General features: G+C 51.0%; 9 protein-coding genes across 9 annotated transcripts; 5 read left to right on the top strand and 4 right to left on the bottom strand.

Moving 5' to 3' along the window:
* Positions 1-795: 795 nt before the first annotated feature.
* Positions 796-2,961, top strand: BJX68DRAFT_278885 (putative MFS transporter; the record flags this gene model as incomplete). The annotated part of the gene is made up of 11 exons (XM_071048621.1): positions 796-1,094; positions 1,144-1,299; positions 1,362-1,536; positions 1,583-1,676; positions 1,730-1,815; positions 1,867-1,994; positions 2,048-2,177; positions 2,229-2,325; positions 2,384-2,653; positions 2,714-2,798; positions 2,844-2,961. Exons 1-11 carry the CDS (start codon positions 973-975, stop codon positions 2,959-2,961), a joined length of 1,461 nt encoding a protein of 486 aa, XP_070894244.1. The 5' UTR covers positions 796-972.
* A 191-nt stretch (positions 2,962-3,152) lies between these two features.
* On the top strand, positions 3,153-4,110 carry BJX68DRAFT_246178 (uncharacterized protein). The gene is made up of 2 exons (XM_071041611.1): positions 3,153-3,759; positions 3,833-4,110. The coding sequence occupies exons 1-2, from the start codon at positions 3,243-3,245 to the stop codon at positions 3,922-3,924; spliced, it is 609 nt and encodes a 202-aa protein (XP_070894243.1). The 5' UTR covers positions 3,153-3,242; the 3' UTR covers positions 3,925-4,110.
* Positions 4,111-4,211: 101 nt separating this feature from the next.
* Positions 4,212-6,341, top strand: BJX68DRAFT_246175 (putative MFS transporter). Its single transcript, XM_071041610.1, has 4 exons — positions 4,212-4,721; positions 4,799-5,305; positions 5,376-5,986; positions 6,045-6,341. Exons 1-3 carry the CDS (start codon positions 4,324-4,326, stop codon positions 5,914-5,916), a joined length of 1,446 nt encoding a protein of 481 aa, XP_070894242.1. The 5' UTR covers positions 4,212-4,323; the 3' UTR covers positions 5,917-5,986; positions 6,045-6,341.
* A 541-nt stretch (positions 6,342-6,882) lies between these two features.
* BJX68DRAFT_278882 (uncharacterized protein) lies at positions 6,883-8,454 on the bottom strand (the record flags this gene model as incomplete). Its single annotated transcript, XM_071048620.1, has 7 exons — positions 6,883-7,271; positions 7,428-7,505; positions 7,572-7,688; positions 7,758-7,875; positions 7,992-8,077; positions 8,141-8,294; positions 8,360-8,454. 7 exons carry the CDS (start codon positions 8,452-8,454, stop codon positions 7,119-7,121), a joined length of 801 nt encoding a protein of 266 aa, XP_070894241.1. The 3' UTR covers positions 6,883-7,118.
* Positions 8,455-9,329: 875 nt separating this feature from the next.
* On the top strand, positions 9,330-10,654 carry BJX68DRAFT_271432 (uncharacterized protein; the record flags this gene model as incomplete). The annotated part of the gene is made up of 6 exons (XM_071046946.1): positions 9,330-9,511; positions 9,567-9,629; positions 9,730-9,778; positions 9,864-10,023; positions 10,075-10,179; positions 10,368-10,654. The coding sequence occupies 6 exons, from the start codon at positions 9,330-9,332 to the stop codon at positions 10,652-10,654; spliced, it is 846 nt and encodes a 281-aa protein (XP_070894240.1).
* A 588-nt stretch (positions 10,655-11,242) lies between these two features.
* On the bottom strand, positions 11,243-12,739 carry BJX68DRAFT_246171 (uncharacterized protein). Its single transcript, XM_071041609.1, has 3 exons — positions 12,179-12,739; positions 11,616-12,121; positions 11,243-11,553 (listed from the first exon to the last, which is right to left on the bottom strand). Exons 1-3 carry the CDS (start codon positions 12,437-12,439, stop codon positions 11,373-11,375), a joined length of 948 nt encoding a protein of 315 aa, XP_070894239.1. The 5' UTR covers positions 12,440-12,739; the 3' UTR covers positions 11,243-11,372.
* A 3,093-nt stretch (positions 12,740-15,832) lies between these two features.
* BJX68DRAFT_258321 (major facilitator superfamily domain-containing protein) lies at positions 15,833-17,711 on the bottom strand (the record flags this gene model as incomplete). The annotated part of the gene is made up of 5 exons (XM_071043515.1): positions 15,833-15,844; positions 16,092-16,694; positions 16,755-16,994; positions 17,076-17,442; positions 17,509-17,711. The coding sequence occupies 5 exons, from the start codon at positions 17,709-17,711 to the stop codon at positions 15,833-15,835; spliced, it is 1,425 nt and encodes a 474-aa protein (XP_070894238.1).
* A 406-nt stretch (positions 17,712-18,117) lies between these two features.
* Positions 18,118-19,600, top strand: BJX68DRAFT_278872 (glucosamine-6-phosphate deaminase; the record flags this gene model as incomplete). The annotated part of the gene is made up of 5 exons (XM_071048619.1): positions 18,118-18,321; positions 18,410-18,558; positions 18,621-18,992; positions 19,070-19,243; positions 19,334-19,600. Exons 1-5 carry the CDS (start codon positions 18,258-18,260, stop codon positions 19,598-19,600), a joined length of 1,026 nt encoding a protein of 341 aa, XP_070894237.1. The 5' UTR covers positions 18,118-18,257.
* Positions 19,601-20,367: 767 nt separating this feature from the next.
* Positions 20,368-22,329, bottom strand: BJX68DRAFT_271428 (beta-N-acetylglucosaminidase-domain-containing protein; the record flags this gene model as incomplete). The annotated part of the gene is made up of 1 exon (XM_071046945.1): positions 20,368-22,329. The coding sequence occupies one exon, from the start codon at positions 22,327-22,329 to the stop codon at positions 20,368-20,370; it is 1,962 nt and encodes a 653-aa protein (XP_070894236.1).
* Positions 22,330-22,986: the final 657 nt, after the last annotated feature.

Here is a 22,986-nt window from a genome sequence, read left to right as displayed (position 1 = left end):
GCTGTATAGAGACATTAGGGGGAAGTCGGACGGTATGGGGATCTCGGACAACCAGCAAAGCAAAATTTTGCAATCTGGAGAATCGCCTTGTCTATTGGTTTGTTGGCTGTCCGGGATCCCCATACCGTCCGACTACCCCCCTAATGTCTCAACTCCATAATCAGTTGGTTATGGCATCACGTATGTGGATGGGTTCAGCTATTTCGACTCGACATCATTATTGTTCTCGGTATGATGGTACGAGGTGTGTGGGTTTCGCTTCCCGTCTGACTTGGGTTTCGCTTTTGTTTGAAGCGGGTTTGAGCGTGTGCGTATACGCGTAAATCAGTCAGTCAGGGTGTCCACGGGTTAGCACAAAAGCTGCCAGAACAGGTATACCAGCCAACATATCAATGCCAAATTGGGTGGTGTGGATATTGACAACCAATAAACTCGACTGTTTGAGTTCAGTCATCCACACATTACTGAGAACCTGGAGAGCGTGCTGGTGCCGGAGGGACTCCGACGTGACATCCGCCAAGCGTGCCACGTTGAGTCGTTGGGGCAAATAAAAAAGGAGAATCCGGGGAGGCAGGAAGAAGGCCGGAGGGACCGGAGACACTGCACGGCGCACGGCGCCAGAAATAGAGGCCGATTACTGATCGATGGCGAATAATTGGATAACAATGGGTGAGCTCCCCCGCCAACCGCATCTTGGCTTCGGGGTAAGCAATCTGGGGGCCTGGCTTGGCCTCCGTCGAATGCGGGGTCAAGCAATTTTCCCCCAAGAGTCCAAGAGATGCCACGGCTGGCGATCGGCGACAGAAGTAAGGGCCGATCAGCTCCCCTTTGAGCTGCTCACCTTGCTTTTTGCTGTCATCTCGTCTTATTTTCCTCCCCTCCTTTCCTCCCCCGTCTTTCTCTTCTTTCAGTTGTCCCCTCTGCCTTAGCAAGTGCCTAGTTGGTTGTTTTTTTCGACAATATACGGCAACCATGGACTCCAAGCCCCAAACAGAGATGAGCGACGATGTCAAAGGACAGGTCTTGAATGAGACGGGTGATTTCGAGGCTGAGCAGAAGCTAACCCGGCGAATCCTGTTCAAATTGGACACGAGGTAGCTCACAACAACCAAGACTGGAATATATGTGCTAACAGCGAGCAAGAATCCTACCAATTCTCGCACTCCTCTTCTTATGCTCCTTTCTCGATCGAACCAACGTGGGCAATGCAAAAATCCTGGGTCTGGAGGACGACCTCAACATCACAAATGACCAATACGATATTGGACTCGCCGTTTTCTATCTCTTTTATATCCTGAGGTGCGTTGTCTTGACCCGATCGTAGCACAAAACCCCTGTCTGCTGACGTGCTCTGCAACCAGTGAGGTTCCGAGCAATCTGATCATCAAAAAGGCATCACCGAAGATTTGGCTCCCTGCGCTTACATTAATTTGGGGTATCTTTACAATGTGTCTGGGTTTTGTGCGCAACTTTGGCAGTTTTGTTGCAGTCCGTGTGCTTCTAGGAATTGCCGAGGGTGGATTACTGCCTGGGATGGTATGTACCTCATTTTGTCTATAAGGACGCGCGCTAACCTGCGAAGGTGTTGTACCTTTCATCCTTTTATAGACGAGGCGACTTGGCTCTTCGGATTGGTTTGTTCTATACTGCTGCTTCACTGTCAGGCGCTTTCGGGGGTATATGGTTCTCCTCTCTCTTTTAGGTGTGCAGACTAACGATCATTCACCAGGCCTTTTGGCTCGCGGTTTAGCAGAGATCGGTCCCAGGGGAGGTCTAGAAGGGTGGCGTTGGATCATGATCATCGAAGGGCTCCTGGTGAGTAACCACCCGCGCTTAGTTGAGCTACCTCTAATGAAGACAAAACAGACATTTGTATGCGGTGTCGCCAGCTACTTTGGTCTCCCTAATAGCCTCGAAACCGCTCCCTTTTTGACCGAGGAAGAGCGCAAGTTTGCATGCGAAAGGATCAGGCTTGACAGCCCTTCTGCCCAGGGGTATGCCTCCCTTCATATTACCTGCTCTTGGACAGAGCACTGACGAGGTGCAGGGCATTGGAAGACGAGAAAGACAGTTTCAGGTGGTCCGAAGTGCGAAGGGGACTCTTGGACCCGCAGATGTGGTTTTCGGCCACAGCGTACTTTGCTATTCTGTCTGGGCTGTACTCATTTGGACTTTTCGTAAGATGCTTACTCCATCTTGATGGCCACTTTCTGACGTTTTATGTCTAGCTCCCGACTATCATTGACGAAAGTGGATTCGCTTCGGATGCGAATCAAGTCCAGCTCTGGACTGTGATTCCTTACGCCGTGGCCGCTGGCTTAACAGGTACAGTCCTTTTACCTTGCCTTAATTTTTGCTTTGCCTGCTAACATAATATTCATAGTTGTCGTGGCCTTCCTCTCTGACCGGCTAAAACTTCGAGGAGTCCTCATGCTTTTCACACTTCCTATCGCCATCGCCGGGTATGCTGCAATTGGGAACATCAGCGACGCACATATAAAGTACGGCATGACCTTCCTCATGGCGACAGGGATGTATGCCAGCGTCCCCTGTATCCTGGTCTGGAACTCGAACAACTCGGCGGGGCATTATAAGCGGGCGACCACGTCAGGAATGCAGTTGGCGATTGCAAACTGCGGAGGATTTGTGGCTAGTACGCTACTTCCCCATTCACTTGCCCTATGCACACTGTTATGGGACTAACGTTTGCCAGCTTTCATTTATCCCAACGAGGACAAGCCACAGTATCACCGGGGCCATACAGTAGTCATGAGCCTGTTGGTCTTTGCTTGGTTCATGTAAGTACCTTTCCCCAAGGCGTATCAGCTCACTTATGCGTGCAGGATCCTACTCAACGTCTTCTACTGCGCCAAGGTCAACAGAGACAAGAGGAACGGCAAATACGCCCAGTACGAGGGGTACAACGATGATCGCGATCCCAACTTCAAGATGGTGCTGTGATTTTGTGGTACATGACTTATGATTGATTTATGGATATGCTTTTGGATATACATCGTACTCTGGATTGATTTGCTCTGTAATGCCGGATTTTAGCTTATAGTGGCTTACGCCATAATGGTGCAAATTATACGATGATTCATCAGGCCGGGATACTGCTTCAATAGAGTTTCATTTTATCCACCTGACCCAGACTACATTTTGCCTCCCACAGGAAACTTCTCCCACCATGTCTTGATTGCCTATTTGGCATTGTGATAATCACAGCTGTTCTAATTATTACGATGACCATCTCTTTCTCTGGCCCTGGCGCCGCTCTCACCTCTAGTTTCTCTTCCACCTTCGCTTCCATCTCTACTCCTGCGACTCTACTCCCTTCCCAACCACCAAAAACCAACCTGCCCTGCAGTATCTTCCCAAACATAACCCACACCTTCTACGGCATCTCCGCCAACGAGGACCAAGGTCCAAACATTGCGTACAATTGCGGCAACCGTAGCCGCATCCCCGGCGGTCTCGGAACCTACGTGAACCCCGTGACATTCGCCTCTGCCCCGGGCGTGTTTCAGCGGTGCGAGATCATATACGATCCTTACTTACAAAAGTACCTACGGCATGAGGACTACTGCAGTGACTGTGATGATTTGGATGCGAGTTGCGTGGTGCGTATCAAAGTATGGATCGGAACTGGTTGGTTGCGTGGGGACGTGAATGAGGAGCTCGAGTGTCAGCGAAGATTGATGGTCCCAGGGAGGCTGGACAGTGTCATTAGAAGCCCGAGGAGGGACTTAGAAGACGACTGTATGTTCATGATGTCTACTGTTCCTTGGATGACACGCTGCGAGATGCCTTTGATCGCTAAATTGACTTTTAGCCACGCCACTCTATGTCCCGGGTTTCGACACGCCCTCAATTTGCAATGTGGATCGCGTTTACCCGGCATACACGCCGGAGGATTATTGCTAATTTAAAATCATATGAGCATGAGTATCGATGAAAAATGGCTTGATGTTAACTCCGAGTGGCGTCGGAATAAATAGTATTATTTGGCGTATCCATCGCGTATCCCCGAGGCTTGGCTCGATACTGTTTGTATGTATCCTGTATTCACGTGCGAATGTCTGTAAGAAAAGCTGTAAGAATGGTACGACGTTACACCTGGGCGAACGCCGAGTCCGAGTATACAAGTCTTGGCAATGGCTCATATTTCATCGCTCGCTCGCAATTGTTTCGCATCTTGTATCTCAGACTCATGCACGTTTGTGGAAGTGTACACACAACCGCATATTATCTGGCTCTTTAGATCCTTATATAAGAACTTCTATTCTCTTATAGAGCAGTAGCAGTCCCCACCGAGCCGGAACCATGACTCAAGGCCCAGACTCACCACCAACACCGCTTTACATTAAGGCCTCTCAAGAACTCGGCCTGATCTCCTTGTGGCATTCCCCACGCGATGCAAAATTCCTCTGCGCGCAACGGTTTGTCCGTTTCTTCGCATACGGCGGCTCGACGCTTGTGCTCGCCTCCTACCTTTCTGCGCTGGGCATCTCCGACGACCGTATTGGTCTGTTCATGACCCTGACGCTTGTTGGCGATGTAGCGATTAGCTTCTTTTTGACGCTATTTGCGGACTCAATAGGCCGCCGTGCGGTCTTGGCCTTGGGATCGGCGCTGATGGTCGGCAGTGGTGTTATTTTTGGGCTTGTTGGGAATTTCTGGATATTGCTTGCTGCGGCGGTGTTGGGAGTTATTAGTCCGAGGTTCGTCTTGTCTTTTTGATTGTTCTGTCCAAACTGAGAGACTTTATGTTTTTGAATCCGAAGCTGATCAGGCAAAGCGGCAACGAAATCGGTCCCTTCAAAGCAGTTGAGGAGTCATCGCTCGCGCACCTCACCCCTGATGCGCTCCTCCGCGATATCCTCCTGTGGTATACCCTTCTCGGAACCGCGGGTGCCGCGCTTGGCGTGATGACCTGTGGTTGGGCGGTCAATCTGCTCCAGACGGAGAGGGGATGGGAGTTCATCCCTGCTTGCCGGGTTATCTTCTTTGCGTACGCGGGTATCGGAGCCCTGAAGTTCCTCCTCTCCGTGACGATGAGCCAGAAAGTCGAAGCCGAGGTGAAGACCAAGACTTCAAAACGGGCGAGCCGAGAGGATACTGAGGGCGATGAGAGTGGCGAGACTCAGCCGTTGCTGCTTGATAGACCTGCAGAGCAGCAGGAGCAGCAGGAGCCTGAGCGGAAATCGGTCCTTGCCTTCATTGGGGATCGAAAACTTGCGTCGCTTGTTATTCGTCTCTTTATCCTCTTCGGTGTGGACTCATTTGCTTCAGGGCTTGCTTCCTTGTACGTTCCTACGCTCCTTCCTCAGTTCCTCCCCAAGCGCCTCCCGTCGAGTAAACTAACGATAAAACAGGACCTGGATGACCTACTTCTTCAAGCGCAAATTCCTCCTCCCCGAAGGCACCCTCGGTTCCATTTTCTTCACAACATCCATCATCGCTGCGGCATCAATGTTCATCGCTACCTCTCTCGCAAGACGCATCGGCAACATCAAAACAATGGCCTTTACCCACCTCCCCTCCGCTCTCTGCCTAATGCTAGTACCCGTCCCCAACTCCCTCCCACTAGCGCTTACATTCCTCATCCTCCGCTCGTGCAGTTCAAACATGGACTCGGCGCCGCGCTCGGCTTTCCTGGCTGCCGCACTGCCCGCGGACAAACGGACGGCAATCATGGGCGCCATAAACGTGGTCAAGACATCGACACAGAGCCTGGGGCCATTGGTTACGGGTATTTTGGCTGATAGAGGCGTTTTTGGGGCGTCGTTCATCCTTGCGGGTGGTCTGAAGGTGATGTATGATTTGGGAATCTTGGCTAGCTTTTTGAGCATGGAGAGGGAAAAGGAGAGAGAAAGGGAGGCCCAAAGTGAACAGCAGAGGCGAGAAGAGGCTTGACTGGGGATCATTTCGCTCTATATGGGATTGGGAGACCAAGCCAAGAGGTGTTAGATGGGTGACTTGCGAGGTAGGTACCATTTGCCTGATCTTCAAGACTTCGAAAGGCTCGATTTTGACGGCCGCAGTCAAGGATAAGTAGATATAGGTACAGTATGGCACTAGAACGGTCCAGCGGCTGATAATTACGCCGCCCCATAGCTGTCGCTGTTGATGACTGATATTTGAGAATCGGGATACCAAAAGATATTCATAATAGATAGGGAGAGATAAGACAATATAGAGAAACCAGACATGAAGCAAATGCTATCGGCAACACGGCGCACACGTCTCGGGATATGGGCAATATGGCAATCCTGGAACGGGGAGGTCGACGGGCTCGCGTCCACAATGACAGGTAGTTTCCACACTTGCATAATCCCCGTCACAGAATCGTCAAAGATTCAACTCCAAGGCTGGCTGGCTGGCTGGCGCTGGCTCGAAGTTCTAGTCAACCGACTACTCAAGTCCACGGCTGGCTGATATCCAGCAGTAGGCATTGCGTTACTCGTGTGCTCTCATCCATGTCCTCGTCATTGAACTCCGTGACGGAGACTAGAGACCATGGGGCATTCGTCGATGCTCCTCCAGCGAGATGCCAATATACTAAGCAGGACCTCCAGCGGATCTCACTATCATGGTCCACCACACGATTCTGATCGTGAGCCGGAGCCGTGCCCTGAGCCTTGTGAGACTGTCATCTTATTTTCCACCAAAGATCTAGAACATGGGTTGCGAGAGGAATCCCAGACCTGCCACTTGGAAGATATTGCTCTGATATAATGGTCCGCCCAGCGTCGGGAAGATACCAACATATTGTTTCAGGTACATAGAAGTAATATGTATTGGCATTGTCTTGCGTAAATTGCTTACGAATGCAGTGTCAGGAGCTGACTGCCGAAGATCGGCAAACGCGACGACAAAGTGGTAGCCAGTAACGGTTAGCCATATGATTGCTAGTCTTTTTCTCAGAAAAGATGAACTCAACAGAGGCATATCAAATATCTTATTAAACAAGCGGAGACACGCACATGAATTCAAGAAGCACCAATCGCCGAGGCCTCCTGGAAGCAAATCGAGTAATCCCCAGCAGTCATGCAGTCATGCAGAGATCGGGAAGACTCGAAGGATTTCTAAGAAATGAAGACATGTTGTTAATATACTTAAGCGGTGTTGTACGTGTAGCAAAGAACATCGTCACGGGTGTCCAGCAGCTGCTCAAGGGTCGCGTCTCCGGCGAGCGCACCAATATTCACAGTAAAGTCAAGCGTAACGTTTGCGCCGCTGTAGTCCATGGGCTCGATGGGGCCGCCGACCTGGTGTAGGCGTGTTTCGAGGTCTGCTGTTGTCATTCCTAAAGGATGCGGTCGAGGTTGCCCGTGGTGAAGGTAGAGGAGGGGGTCTAGATGTGTGTTTATCAGCAAAGAGAAAAGATGGGCAAGGGATGAGGAAAACAGAGAGAAAGAACGTACCACCAGGACTCTCATATTGGTTCCCAATTGTCCCAAGAACACCACCGACACCAAGTGCCCGCTACCATGAATATTAGGCTCGGTGAAAGCGGGAATGTTTTCGAGGGCACGAGCGAACGAGGTATAGTCGAGCAGGCTCTAGACGTGGTCGACCAGGCTCTGCTGGGCGAAAGTGTTCATGGTCCATGGAATAAAATCACGCTTGAGGCAGCCGCCGCCAGCGTGACGCAGCTGAAACTTGTCGGCAGTGAAGGGACTTGTCTCGACGCAGCCACCGCCAGTGCGGCCGGTCAAATTAAACGGGTTGCCAGGGGGATTGGTGATTTAAACATAGGCGCCGTTACCACCAAAACCGTGGCACGCATCGAAGATATCACTTTCAAAGAGGATATCTTCGATGGCAGTGGACTCGATGTCCGTCGAGGCATCCAGCGACCAGTTCCAGTATCTGCAAGAGGACCAGCGGGGTCAGCACCAAGCATACCGGCCTTCTGCTCTACGGCAATCTACTCGCGATCTTCATCTGAGATTCTCCCGAGGAGGACAGAAAAGTTGATTACTTACGGCTGGGCACCAGCGTATCCACATTCCTCCCCAAGAGCCTTCTCGTAGGAAGCGACAAAGTATCGATGCCAGAGGGCGAAGTGACCCTGGAGAGATCTGTGATCAGCGGGATGGACAGTAAAAGGAACAGATATGGACAATTGAATTACCACCCAGTGGATACTTGGGGTCTGGTCGGAGTGAGCAGCCTGAAAATCATCGACGCGGTTGACGGCACCGTCCAGGCCAGAGATGGAGTGAACAGTCGTCCAGCAGTGGAGGACATCGAGGTATTCCTTCTTCTCCTGATGGCTCAGTTCTCTCCTACGGGTGAAAAGTCAGCATTGACAGTCGCCTTGAAGTCAAAAGTGCTCAAATGAGGGGCTTACCATTCTTTGCGGACAGTGGGGTTACTACACGTTACGGCGGCACTCGATACAAGTTGGAGGAAAGCCAATGAAATGAGATGCTTGTCAAGATGCATCTTGAAAGTTTGTATGAAACACTTTGAGCTATGAGTGAAGAAATTCCAATACCATATGGATAAAGCTCCGTCTTTTTAAGGCAAACTTTCGTGTTCATTTGGGGGCTTCTCGACCATGACTTGTTCGGCATGAGCCTCGAAACCCTAAGTCCGGCTTCGATACAAGGATGCCCCGATGTGATGAGAGTGCTGCGAGTCAATTAGCCTGAATTAGCGCTGCTTTGGCAAATTTTGCATTGAGATTCGGGGCCCACCTCAAAGATGCGAAGAAATATACGACAAGATAAACCGGTCCTCCAAGGTTTGGTATGGAGTCGGGAGAAGCTGCAGCCAATCGAGATGGAAGTCGCCCTGAGTGTTTGCAGGAGGAGATGTCGGTAGATTGGCCGGATGCCGTGTTCGGAAGCCTAAACGCCGTTCTGTCCACTTCAAGGCAAGTCATTGATGCTCATGGTCAACAATAGCGTGGCACTTGCCCAGTCTTCACTGACTCTTCAGAGGAGAGCAAGAAAGAATGTAGTGGCTTGGCCAGAAGTAAACGAGGTGCACAGTTATCGTACACTTTCGATCAGATTGTAACCACGGTCTGGAATATGGATTCTGGGTCAACTGTCCTTACCTACCTTACCAATGAATGGCACATAATCAAAAATCTCCAATGAATGGCGACCATCAGAAACTCAAGTTCCATGGACCTATATTAATAGCCGCGCTCAGAAGATTTGGCCAAACAACGCCTTTGTGGACTTTCCTCCCGTCGTGTTTTCTGGAGGGAAATAATAGAACGCACTGCTCGCAAATGCAGTGGTCTCGACATCGTCTGCTCGGACTGAATCAATGCGTACATCACGGCTAGCAATGGTTCGTTGCAGCCAATGTTCCTCAGAGTCGTGGGCCTACTACTATTCCTCTCGGCAGCCACTGTCTCACTGCGGTTGTACTGCCGCCTCTTCCGCGTTCACAAGGTTGGCCTTGATGACTATCTCATCGTGGCTGCGCTGGCAGTCACAATTGGGATGGGTGTCATGAATGGGTTTCATATCGCCGTGGGTACAGGGTGCGTGTACTTCCCTGGTGTCATAGGCAATGAATTGAGGAACTGACCCCCTCAGCCAGCATTTGTCCGATTTGGCGCCCGTGCTGGGCCAAGTTCTAGTCCCCACCCTAAAGCACTGGTATGCCCACCAGCCTAGTCTACCCGATCACAGTCGGGCTGGTCAAGTTTAGAATCCTGGCGCAGTACTATCGGATTTTCGAGGTGCTGAACTTCAGAAGGCAGGTCATCGCGGTGGGCATATTCGTGGCTGTATACACACGATTGCCTGTATTTTTTTTTGCTAATGTGAGCACTCATCTCTATCCATCATCTGGAGGATTGCTGACTGAATATAGGCTTTTGAATGTCACAGCAAACCGTGGCGCGCATGGGACATGTGTTCCCCGAGGGCTGCAAGAATCTTCCAGCGACCTACTTTTCAACAGCTGCTATAACCATCTTCACTGGCCTGGTTGTCCTGGTGATGCCTCTGCCCCAGTTAATGAAGCCGAACCTGCACCGACGGAGGAAATGTACACTTACCTGCATGCTCCGCCTCAACAACCAACGCTAATATGCCCCAGATGCTCTGATTGCAATATTCCTAACAGGAACCTTTGCATCCGCCGCGTCTCTTGCCCGGCTCAATGCTCTCTACAAGTACACCGCGACAGAACAGAAGACGTATCGTTAGACGCAGTCCAAGTAAGTGCAAGAGCCCACTACACAACTCACCGAGTAATTGGTTCCCAACCTAACCGTTCAGATTCTCCTCTGGTCTCAGATCAAAGTAAACGTCGCAATTATCTCCGCGTCCGCTCCCTCCCTCCGCCCCCTCTTCCATCGCATCTTTAGAGGATCTTCCTACGGCTGCCAGCGCCCCTCAAACTCCCCATACGCCGGTTACGGAACTTACAGAACGGCGAGTCGCACTTCCGCCGTACCCTCACCAGCGCCGCCGGCACAAACCACGGTGCAATCGAGTTGACGTCCCGAGATGACGATGTGTATGCGCGGAGGGGACCCAGTGTGTCAAAATCGACATCCAAGAGGCGGAAGGGCACTGTCGATGACGAGAATAGTAGTCAGAAGCTGATCCTTGCCCAGAATGCGAACATTATGAAGACGGTGGTTATCAAGATGACGAGTGAGAATCGGAGGTGATTATACGTTAGGAAGATAAGGCAAGACGGGAAGATATGCGACGAAAAGAGAGAGAGGTCCTTTGTATGTTGGCAGGTGTTTGGAAGCAAAGCCGCGTTGGAATGTTCCAGAGAAATCCCCTCGTTTGGGACAGTAATGATGATCTAGAATCGAGATAATAACCATATGATTAACCTGTACACTTCAATGGTTGATCCGCAGCATATACCATGGTAGAAACCGCTCGATCCGTGGTGTTGATCCAGGAACGAAGCATCAGCTGCCGGCTCGTCAAGTCCAACTCGAAAGCCGGTAGATATCAGAATATATATCAAGCAGTCAATGACCTGAATGAGATCAGGATCTACCCGATGCACGCAGATCGGCCATCGTGAGATCGTGAACGGGCCCTGCAGGTGGAATTCCAATGGATACGTCAATCGATGAAACTCGGGAGGATGGCGGGAAGTGGGTAGACTAACCTAGTTGAGCGATCGGGAAGGTACCAGCACGTGGCACAGGCGGAGGACCTCCGGACAATAAAGGTCACATTTCGCAGTCGCATTGGCCGATATTCTTTCGATAATCTATACAATGCAGGGGGGTGTGCCTGTCAATTATATTATTGTATTAAAATAGTACATATTAACACTTAATATAAGCCATGGCTTGGGCCTTCAACCCGGCAGCAAATCATAACCCAAGGGTATCATAACCATCAAAAGAACCATTACGGATCCTACGTAGAGCCGTACCCTCGCCTCGCAGAAATCCAGGCCGTGTGCCGCGGAACCGGTGGGAGGGGTTCAGTATGGGTATGGATATTCCGGTACCGTATGGGCGAGACAGCCGGGTCGAATGCCGAGAATGACTCGAGCTGCGTGCCGGCGCTGAACTTTTTAGATGCCAAGATGTCAATTCTGATCGATTTGAGTATTAGAATCTCACGGTCCGTGCATACTGAGGAATTAGACAGACTCACAACATCACGAGCGGGAAAAGACATTCCATCGTATACGCGAACCGATCGATTTGCCCAGCCACGGTGGTCGCAGATTGTGATGTGACCTGCCAGGAGTATGTCACAGCGCGAGTGATACCAATAAAACACAGGCTTGCGACCCGAATTTCAGTCGTGCGAAGAAGGAATCGGAAGACGTGTCTTGTGGAAGAGAGTTTCGGGGAGACGCGGTACGCATTGTGCAAGAGTCGGATGAGGAAAAAGGAGCTCCAAGTCTCGACGAGGGCGATGGTTGTAAAGTAGCCGACATGGAGGCGGCCAACTTGGTGTTGATAGGGGCCGGTAGAATTTAGGGTACTGGAACCGCTGTTGATTTCTAGAACCCTGAAGACGAGGATTGCGATGCGGAGGGAGAGTAAGGCGACCATGAAAAACCAGAATACGGCGAGGAATATCCTGCGTGAGGTGTCGCGGAGGGTGTGAATCAGGATTTGGTAACTGTAGAAGGAGAGGCCGGCCTCTTGAACCTGTTTCACACGAAATGAGTTAGTCCATAGTGGTGACTGCGGGTGTGATAGCATTACAAGCCAAAAGAGATCAGCAATACCGCTCGCGGCGGCTCTGTTCCGGGTGGCATAGTCGGTGTAGAAGGCATAGTAGCAAGCACCGTTCGCTATGGAGCAGGAAACAGAAACAATAATCGGGATATAGGTCAATGGGCTGGGTCTTGTGATGAAGATCGCCCAAATGCCCACAAACGTGACGAACAGACCGATGCTACTCAGAATTGACCAGCTCAACTCAAAATAAGTCGCCATCGACACGTAGGGATCATTGTCGGCCATGTTTGCTGGTTCTCACGCCCCCGGTCTTCGCCTGTGCTGGACACGGGGTCGAGTTTCGTCGAACTCATCCGGTAACGAAGTTGCGAGAGTCACGAAGGGAGGATCAAGGTCGAAGAATTCTGAGATGGCGAGATTTGAGTTCCTGGGGAAATTTCGGAGTCGATGCGGAGGTAAAACACTGGTCGCATGTTGACCCATTCTCCCCGCAAGTCTCATTGATGGAGAGATCAAGTCCGTCGAAGCCTAATTCCACATCCTGGTCGCTGCAGTCGAATCAATGCCAGAGGCGCCAGGTCCAGGATTCGATCCAAGCTGCTGGCCAAGAAGCCTTGCTCGAAAATAGAATCTCCCGCCGTCCATCACCACCAATGGCACGATGCTTTGGTTCGGTATTACTCCGAAGCCCGAACAGAATCTTGACTTGGAGATCGATCTCCAGACTCGACGGCTGTGTGCGCCAACTCGCCAAATATTGGCCCAACTGACCTATTATTTAGCAGACACTTGCTTGTTGAGCACTTCCCACTTCGCGATTGTCTTCGTGTCCGACTTCGAACTCCTTTCCTTCATGCACGTCGGAAGGAGCGAGGACTAAAGTTTTGTTGTGTCGCAAAAATTAAGATGAGCAAGCATTATCCCATTCTCTGAAATCTCTTGAGCCCCCTTTCACCGCAGCTAGTAGTTAGCTGCGGTGGCGAGGCCGGAGTGCTTCCTCTTTATCGCATTGAGAGTCTTCTCTCCACAGGGGTCGCAAAAGAGTCCGCACGAGGACGAAGCTCGGTTGGAAGAATTGTTAATCGGCGAACTCATAATCTCACTCGTGGGCTCTCAAATGCTTGGACAGCACTAGCAAATGTTTTTTCATGGCCAGGCGAATCCTTCCGAGTATTGCCGCGTCAGCGACTGAGCTTTACCCTCCTCAATAATAACAAGATCAAGACTCGATAATCGAAAGTCGTTGGCAGCATGGAGAGAGACTCAGGATAAAGCATGGTCATCTTCCAGCAAGAGTGCTTGAACTTTTTGTCCGCATTTTGTCGCGGACCGCTGGAGCCATCGGCCAGAAAAGGCCCTTCTCCACTCCCCCCGAGATTGTGTCCACCACGCGAAAATGCTCCCCGCAAAGTGGCCAGAATAACGCTGCTGCCTCCTGACCTGTGATTGGGATTTCGAACAGTAAAATTGTTCAAATCGTTGTGAATTCCCCATAAATCGGATGAAAAATCCGAAAGCGACCACGGCAGAAGAAGCAAGGACTGACCAGAAATTCAACTCATCGAGCTCCAATTCTCCTGTCTTTCTTCGTTATGTGGATGATCTAACGATGGACCTCACTTTTCTAGTAGTACTGGCCAATCTGGACCAAAGACCGTGTCAGCGTCTCATATAAAGACCCATACTCAACTTTCGTAACTTCGTCACTGACTTCCAAGGTTAGTACGCCACCAGCCTGTTTCTTTAACTTGACTCTGCACTGCTCGTTCTCGCTGACTCGCTGGATCAGCTGTAAATATTTTTACAGGGGTACCACGTGTACCTACATGGTGACTTTCTCAAAGCCAGTTCTTTGCTGATGATCAAATAATGGAGTAGTTTGACTTGCGCGCAATAATACTCTGTTTTCTCTCTGAAAGTAGCTGCTTGTTGCAGCGTGAACACCTGGAAATGGCACTCTTCAGTAGTGGAAACCTGGATACTTTGTTTCTTTGTTCAGATTCAGGTGGCTAGAACATTGATGACGGCTGGCTATGGCGCTTGCTGCTCGGAGAAGTTGAAGCGCTAATAGAATTATACAAGCCTGTGAGAGGGAAACAGACTTGCGATACATCTTCATGGCCGCTGTGGCCCTACTTTTGGACCTTATGTACGAATTGAGCCAGAACTAATGTCTCATATTTCTCTTGCCGTTTTAGTTAACTAAAACCAACTACTACAACAAGGACCTGTCTCAATCAAAAGGACATTCTAGAAAGGTCCGCTAGATGGAATCTGGCCGGGACTGACTTGTGGATGGCGCGCTCACATGCTCCTTAAGGCTAAGTATCATGTCCAATTTTGACCTCAAGGTACTCAATCACGCATCAAGCTAGAGAATCCCATAGAAGTCGAGAGAAAGGTTTAGGGTGCATGGTCTCGAACCTGGATTAACTGGAGCTCCCAAGCCTCCCTGCCTAGATTAGCCCTGCCATAATGCTCCGAGCTCCGAGAGTGGACTATCCCATGTCTTTTCATGAGAATGACGCAGTGGACGTGAAACCTTCTTGCTTATGAGATTGAGCGATAAGTCTTCTAGTGGCACTCTGGTAGCCCACAACGCGCTTATCTTGGTTCATAAGCGCAAGAGAATATACTATTCTGCTATTGATACTTGTGATAACTTTCACTGACTATGAAGCTTTTATAGTCCCTCTGCTTAAATGATCACGCTGATACTTTCGCCCATCTTGACTCGGGGTTTATTCGCTCTTTCTCTTCCTTTTCATCAATACCGGCTGGTATGCCTTTATGTGTGCCTACCCAGGTTCTTGCAAGGCCTTGTTGATCAGGCAAGAATCCAATACTCACTGGACCGCATTTCCAGATTTTGATGAGCATGTTGTCGATTCGAAGGCTGAGTATCTCGACAGATACCCAGAGACGGATACCTATCAATATGAATGTGTTGGATCGTGCTATATGTTCACCTAGTTGATTCTTGCTGCTCGCCACTCAGATCCCGTACTTATCCTCTCGTGGCATCGTCCGTTCATCCAGGCGCCACATATATCAGCTAGGCAAAAGCACGCCTCGAATATCTACAATATAGCACTGCCTACAAAAATATATGTTGAGGATCCTAGAATCAAGGTCGGGAGATATTGTGTCTCGAGAGTCTGCTGGGATGATTCCGAGTTCCTGATAAACCATCCAATCCAGTCCAATCAAGAAGTATGAGGCAATGACCAAGTCCTCCACGATGGAGGTAATGAAACCGGTGATGAATATGCACAGCGTGGGAAGGTGCTAAAGGTTTTAGGCCCTTGTACGGGTGTGGATTAGGAAATTGAAGGTCCCCTCAACAACTTATGTATTCCAAAGCAATTAAAACCACTTTATTAAACAGCCTCTCCTTCCTAATTCAACTAACGACCGAACAAGGATATACAAGGTGGGAAAGCTTGGAACGAGGAGGGTTATATAGTCTTCAAGTATTTCCATGTGTGCTAGGGGCCGTGTTGGAAGCCTTATTCCTTTGTTTTCCATGGAAGGTTCTAGCACGCATATGTTACATGTCTTCTTTCATGTCATCTAGCTACATCTAGTGATTCCCTAGCTAGATAGCTTTATTGTTCTAACAAATATAAATGCATCATCTTTGGCTATGGCTGAGTTCTCTCGTGGAGCTGTAACAGGCTAAGTCACCCCCTGACTGACAAAGCCTTAGTAGGGCATGTTTGCAATGAGCATGCATGTATTTAGAAGTATATAGACTAGTATCATGTAACAATATTTACTATCCTGTATCTTAGACAAGTCACTTGTATCAATGAATCAGGTTGTAGCCCGACACTAATTTACTATAAACCCAAAGAGTCGTGTAACAGTGGAACCGCCGGTGTACTGACATATCCTTGCTGCCTCAAACCTCTTCTTCCCGGCCTTCGACCATGACCTCCTCTGAAGCTGTATGGTCCTTAATCTTGAACCATACGATGGGCACCGAACAAATGAGACCAAGCACGGGTAACCCCCAGGCAAGCCCGAACATGACAGTGTAAGAGACGAGCAAAGTATCGAGGCGCCAAACAATCGCATTGCCGGTGCTCTGAATAGACTTGTAGAAGCCGGCGTAGATGGACAGCTTCCGAGGGCTGTTCGACAATCCGCCCATGTACCAATAGATGCACGTTTGCCAGGCGGCATCAAAGAACCCCCAGAACATGTAGAGCACGAACAGAGGGGCAAACTCGGGGTCGGTCCAGTCGATGCGCTCCTCTGCTACGGGCTTGACGTCGGCTCGTTCAAACCCGATCTGGTGCTTCAGGCCACCGCCCCAAGTCGCCATGGTTAGGAGGAAGAGTGCGACCCAGGAGGCGCGAGCGCGGGCCGGTCGGGAGAAGCGATTCCAGTCCAGAGCGTATCCGAATACGAAAGATCCGATGATTTGCATCGCCCAATAAATGACGTTGTTCAGTGACCGCGTGCGGATGTTGAATCTCGCCAAGTTGTAGTTGTTGAACTGATATGTATAGAACCAGTTGGAGGAGAGGAACATCTGAAGCTGCATCAGAATAGGTATCCTGGCACGTATAGCAAGAAGAAGGTGGTGACTAACCGGAAAAAGGAAAATAATAAAGATGTCGGTGCGCAGTGTTTTCCAGAGTCCAATCAGCTCGCTCTTCCACGACGGCTGCGCAGGCAGCTCTACGTGTGAGCCATCCTCTCTAATGACAAGGGAGGTCTTGACAAGGAGGAACCCTAAACAGGTGCCGACGAGCATAATCACGGTGAAGGCAATATAGGTGCCATCCCCAACATTACTTCCTGCCCCGTTTATCGTCATGCCGAGAGGAATCTAGCCAGAACAATGTACAGTCAGCAAACCATAGTCTCCTAGCACCACAAAATGTTTTTGTGAGTTTGAATGCTATCTTACCAAGGCTCCTATCACGGCTCCCATATTGAAGATAGCCCAGTTTAAGCTGATATACTTCCCCTTGGCAGACTCGGCCGGGTAGCCCATGACGACAGCACCCTGAGCCGTCCACAAGAGCGCCGCGCAAAAGCCAGCCAGGGCACCTCCAAAGATGACGTATCCTCTGTTACCCGTGTGGTTGTAGCAGATGTAAGAGGAAACCGAGACGGCATACCCGAACCCTCCCATTACTAGCGTTTTACGCACGCCAAGCTTGTTGTGGATGGTACCGGCGAAGAAAGCAACAGCGGCAAAGGTGGAGTAGGTAGCCACAGTGGAATCATTAGCAACAGTAGGGTCAAGCTGGCCTCCTCCTCCAAGCCCAGTCCTGGAATAGAACAACAATGAATCAGTCGAGCTTATACTTCGGGACTCGAATCTGGTGGAGACTCACAATGCATTGTACATGCCCGGGCAGCAGAAACAGAGGAGAGACACGAGGATGACTTGCGTCAGAGGGGATGCGTAGTAGGTAGTTGTCCAGGGTCCAATCCTCCATGTCCGGTAGAGCCATCTCCTAGGCCTCGCAGAACCTAGATCGTCCGCCGGACGGGTGTTGACGCAATCGGCCACCTTGGATTCAGCTAGTGCGGACATCTTGGGTGTTGGGCTATCTAGTAGTCGTATATCGCTGACAGTCGTGCTCAATTGAGTTGATTTTGGATGTCAAAGGAACCAGGAAAGGACGTAGATATAGCCTCTCTAGACAGAACAGGGTAGCAGCACGTGGCTTCCTGCCCCGCAAGATAACAGTTTCCCAGATTCTGGGTCTCGTTCTTATCAGACACTTTGTCCACATTCGAAGGTTCGCCTCCAGGCCTTTGCGATATCCGATGGAGCTTTTCCCTTTGTACCGTCACACAAGTGGGCCTTGTACAATCCAAGGTTTATCAGAGTGGATGGTGTCACTGTTACACGCCCCACATGGACTCCCGCTTCAGCCAATGCAGCCGACGAATTTGGGACCGAGATCCAGATTCGGCCATTGGGATAGAAAGTCGGATCTACTCCAATTCCCCAGACACATGTAGTTTATAGACAGAAAACTTGTCGTCCTATCTTCGTTCACGGAGCTGGGCATAGCACAAGGTCATCAGAGTACACCAAATCTCTTTTCTAAATTCGTTAGAAAACTCGTCCACCATGCGACTCCTCATCCGCCAAGACGATGAGCAGGTCTGTCGGGTTGCTTCAGAGTACATTGCTCGTACGTTATCCGCCGGTCTGCCTGAGCCATGTTTTATCCGATACATCTCGCGAGTACAGATGCTAATGAGCCCCGTCGGGGTACATAGATCGAATACGCCAATTCAGCCCAACCCCCGGTAAACCGTTTGTCCTAGGTCTGCCAACCGGCAGCACTCCGCTTCTCGTGTACAGAAACCTTGTACACATGCACAAGCAAGGGATTCTGTCCTTTCAAAATGTCGTCACATTCAACATGGTACTACTACGGAAACCCCACGCCAAGAGGAGAGAGACTGGCGGTTAACTTGGAATACACAGGATGAGTACGTTGGCCTGCCGCCTCACCACGAGCAAAGCTATCACCGCTTCATGTTTGACAACTTTTTCAACCATATCGACATCAGACCGGAGAATATTCACATTCCCAACGGAAATGCCCCGGATCTGGATGCCGAGTGCAGAGCCTATGAACAAGCCATAATCCAGGCTGGAGGGATAGAGCTTTTTCTAGGTGGTATGGGATCGGATGGCCACATGGCGTTCAATGAGCCGGGTTCCAGCCTCCAGTCTAGGACGAGGATAAAGGCGCTCACCACGGAAACCATCAATGCCAATGCTCGTTTCTTCGATGGAGACGCGGGCAAGGTGCCTCGCTCAGCACTAACCGTCGGGGTCCAGACAGTCATGGATGTAAGATTTCCCTCGATGCCTAAAAATGGGTATATACCTGTCAACAAACCGAATAGCCTGTCTGACGCCACGAATAGGCTCGAGAAGTGTTGATTCTCGTGACTGGCGCACACAAATCCCTGGCCTTGATGAAATGTGTCGAAGAGGGCGTCAATCACATGTGGACGCTGTCTTGCCTGCAGCTCCATCGGTACGCTACCCTTATTGTCGATGAGGAAGCTACGCTGGACTTGAAAGTCAAAACTGTCAAAGTAAGTCCTTGACAGATTTCCCTTCTTTCCACTTCAAATCCTTGCCGAGGTTGAGTTTCATTCTGACGAGAGCCTCTTTGACTGTATCAGTACTTCAAGTCAATTGACTCCGACATGGTTCCAAATGCCGCGAGCAAATCGAAATCTAGCCCCGAAGAAGACAAGGAAGCCGATCGAGTCATTCTCATTCCTACGTCAGGAGCTGATGTCCTCCCAGTGACGCACGAGGCGGTACCAGTCACACAGGACACCTTCCTGGGAGCTTCCAAGCTTGGCTTTACCTCTTCAGAGGCCCAGCAGAGGGCCAGAACCCCGGATCCAATACTGGACAGCATGGGGTCGAGAATCGTTTACTGAGTGTATCTATAAAGCCTACACGGCAGGTATGTATAAAGATAGAGTTAATAGTGCTTTGGCTTTAAGTTCTCCTTCCTTAATAAAGGCCTGCATAACCAGACCACCCTATTCAGGCTCCACCAAGTATGAATTGAATTGGATTGAATTTAACCACCTACAAAGTGGCGGAGATGGAGACAGGGCCTTTCAACGACCTGTATATTTGATGAGCTTGGGGTGTATCTCACAAGGAAACAGAGAAATATCAGGCTTCAAAGTGCGCGAAATATTATAACAAGTCTAATAGGCTGGGTAGGAGACGGAAAATAGACAGAGGGGCGTTCGTGGACAATGGTCCTAATAATGTCCCTGTGATGGTAGAACAGTTCTATAAGTAGTCACTTGAGCTACACGCGACATTACATCCTAATGCTACCATTCCTCCTGCCAGCCTTCTAGGTCTTCAGCTTGGCTAGGTCTTGAGGGTAAAGTAAGTAGATGTTTTATTCTTTTTCCACTGCCGAAATGTCTATTGAAATAATCTGAACCGATTCACATCCGTTTGTACAATTGGCATTCTGAGACAGTAAGAAACTAGAACGAACGTTACATTTAGTACAGATATAGGATAAGGTACAGGCACGCGTGTTTTTAGAAGCCAGGTTATCCCTTACAAGGTCGAATGGTTCTATTCTGCCCTTTCCGGTAGCCGGAACTCGAACCGTGCTTCAGCAGCCCCTCCTGGCAATACACAAGCTGGCATGGAGTACGATCCTGACACTGATCCTCTAGATCAAGGTCCCTGACGAGCTGTCGAGGCCTAGCCACCTATCGCTGAGCTCCACGGTGCGGTTGAGGAACGGCTCCATGACGCCCTGCGCGACGACCGGGTGAACAGGTCGGCACTGGCCGAGCGGACATGCAATCACCGTGATGTTGTCGAGCTGGGAGCGCAGCCCCTTGAGCGTTTGGCGCTCCTTGCGCGCCTTGTCCGTGTGTCCAGCCTGCTGTGCGGCAAGCATCTTCAACGCGGTCTGGCCCGCCTCGCCATATAGTCCTAGCTTATCGAGCCATGGCTGCGATTGCGCGACGAATGCTTTGTTGTCCATACCATGCGCTAACAGTGACGGGCAAGAGGCCATCTGGTCAAAGTACTCGGACAGCGCGCGGGCACGCTTGCTCAATTCGCGTGCATTGGTCTGGTAGGACCGCCAGTATTGTTCAATGAGGGGCGTTAGGACTAGTGACTCGCGTGCATCCAGGACGGAGGAGTAGTTGTTCTCCGCAAACACTTTCAAGGCGCGCCACACCGGACCCGCGAGGTACTTCAGCGCGGCCAGCCACGTGGCCTCGGCGTCGTATGCTCGACTGTTCCAGAGGAAAGCGCCGGATCCAAACTCGGCAATCTTGGACGGGTGAGCCTGCGGCATCGGGTTGACTGTGATGCCGACAACGTGTTCGGTGACACCGGGCTCGCGTCCGGTGTAGGCCCCAAGTAGCAGTCGGTTTGACACATAATCGTTGACCGGGTAGTTGTCGCCGATCAGGATGTCGTGGCCAAACACCTCCTCTGCCTGCAGCGCGTCGACGGCAGTGATATTGGGCGCGACGGTCACTGGACCGGCCCAGAAGACGATGATGCGCGGGTCGAGCTCCTCGCGTAGCGCGGTCCGATACGGCGAGTCGGTCGTGTTCTTGTACTCGGTCGCCACCATCTGGAGGCGGCTAGCGCCGGGGTGGGTGTCGATAAACTCCTTCTGCACCCGGTTCAGGAAGTAGGCCTGCGCCTGGCCTGCGGCAGCGCCCCCCGTGCCCCATTTGGCCTCGTCCTCGGCACAATTCCAACTCGTGTACTTGATGTCATCGAGGGGGATAGCAAATGCCTCTACGCCGATATCCCACAGCGACTGGAACTTGTCGATGAAGACCTGTGTATCTTGATCGGAAGTGTAGCACATGGAGAGACCGGGGGACAGCGCGTAGGTGAAGTGGACGTGGTCCTCGCGAGCGCGGTCCGCCAACTGCTTGAGTACGGCAAGCTCGTCGGCGGGGTAAGGGTCGCGCCACTTCTCCCGGAGGTACGGGTCATCCTTGGGCGAGTAGATGTAAGTGTTCTGCTTGGTAGCCGCGTAGAAGTCCAGCTGGTCGAGGCGGTCCTCGGTCGACCACGGAATGCCGTAGAACACCTCGATCGTGCCGCGCACTGAAGTCGCGGGCCAGTCCCGGACCTCCACACCAGGCAGCCAGGAACTACCACCGCGTCCCACAACGAGTTGCCGGAGCGACTGCCCAGCGTAGAATGTGCCGTCCTGGTCGCGACCGGAAAGCACAACGACTGCGTGGCCGTGGGAGTCGCGGCCAATGCCGAGGACGTACCCCTCGGGATCCAGCCCCTCGGGGCCCTGCAATCCCAGGTCTTGGAGGGCGCCAGCCGAGGCGGAGTTCTCAGACGGGCCGCCGATGTAGACGCGCAGGGCAGTGTCGGGCAGCCGCTCATCCTCGCTGGCCGTGGTGAGGCGCTTCATTCCGGCGTCCTTGAGGACGTCTTGCACCACACGAATTGCAGGTTGGTCGGTGCCCTCGCCGATGATAAGCGCGGCCGTGGTTGGTACCTTGAAGCCTTCTGATCTAGGTTTCTGGTGCTGAGGAGGGGGCCACACCTGCGGAGCCGAAACGGCGCTTGCGGACCCGATTAAGGATGCAGACGTTCCTAGCCACGCTAAAAGGTAGTGGTAAATGGCAGCCTTCATCTTGCCGGTCGTGGACGCCCCTGTAGTGTCCCAATCTAATAAGGGAGTCTGTTAGTACAACCTTGTAAACGCTAAAGGGGGTGGGGGAAGGATGGTGACGCTTGGACATCTCGGCCCTCCACTGAGCATACAGGGAGGAAGACACATCTTAGATCAAGAAAACAGGCAGGTTTCGAGGCCACAGGGATGGCCCGAAGAGGACAATTACGTACCAAAGGTGTACCGATGCTAATATTTCTATTAGCTTTGATTTTTTTGCCTTCTTTGGTGTACCCTCTTTCTTTGTCCCTGCGGCCTTTATACCTCTAGCTTGTAGGATGCTTTATCTTTATGCTATTGACAAGCCATTACCGTTATCGACTAGTAGGAAGTGGGTGGGGAAATCAGCGCGGGGTACAGGAATAGAGCCCGCGCTATGAGATGACTATCTCTTGGCCGGTCCATACAAAATATATTGTACGACCGTGGCACGCCCCACTCTTGCACCGGGATGCAATGTAACACATTCTACTTTTGAAGCTCGAGTCAAAGTAGCCAGGCTGCCACACTTAGTTCATCAAAGTTTGTATACCCCAAAGCCTTATTCGCCACTCGATAAGCCCCCGCTACATGGTAAATAAGCCCTATTACCTCTAGAATAAATCCTTAAAAGGGGGG

Source organism: Aspergillus pseudodeflectus (genome assembly GCF_044049435.1).
Source record: "Aspergillus pseudodeflectus strain CBS 756.74 chromosome Unknown BJX68scaffold_62, whole genome shotgun sequence".
NCBI classification, from domain to species: Eukaryota; Fungi; Ascomycota; class Eurotiomycetes; order Eurotiales; family Aspergillaceae; genus Aspergillus; species Aspergillus pseudodeflectus.
This window is presented reverse-complemented; position numbering and strand designations above follow the sequence as displayed.

Coding starts and splice junctions, on each gene's coding strand:
- BJX68DRAFT_246178 (XM_071041611.1), top strand. CDS start 3,243: ATGACCATCTCTTTCTCTGGCCCTGGCGCCGCTCTCACCTCTAGTTTC. Junction 3,760..3,832: donor GAGGGACTTAGAAGACGACT/GTATGTTCATGA, acceptor ATTGACTTTTAG/CCACGCCACTCTATGTCCCG.
- BJX68DRAFT_246175 (XM_071041610.1), top strand. CDS start 4,324: ATGACTCAAGGCCCAGACTCACCACCAACACCGCTTTACATTAAGGCC. Junction 4,722..4,798: donor TTGGGAGTTATTAGTCCGAG/GTTCGTCTTGTC, acceptor GATCAGGCAAAG/CGGCAACGAAATCGGTCCCT. Junction 5,306..5,375: donor GCTTCAGGGCTTGCTTCCTT/GTACGTTCCTAC, acceptor ACGATAAAACAG/GACCTGGATGACCTACTTCT.
- BJX68DRAFT_246171 (XM_071041609.1), bottom strand. CDS start 12,439: ATGGCCGACAATGATCCCTACGTGTCGATGGCGACTTATTTTGAGTTG. Junction 12,122..12,178: donor TTGCTGATCTCTTTTGGCTT/GTAATGCTATCA, acceptor CGTGTGAAACAG/GTTCAAGAGGCCGGCCTCTC. Junction 11,554..11,615: donor CTTTTCCCGCTCGTGATGTT/GTGAGTCTGTCT, acceptor CAAATCGATCAG/AATTGACATCTTGGCATCTA.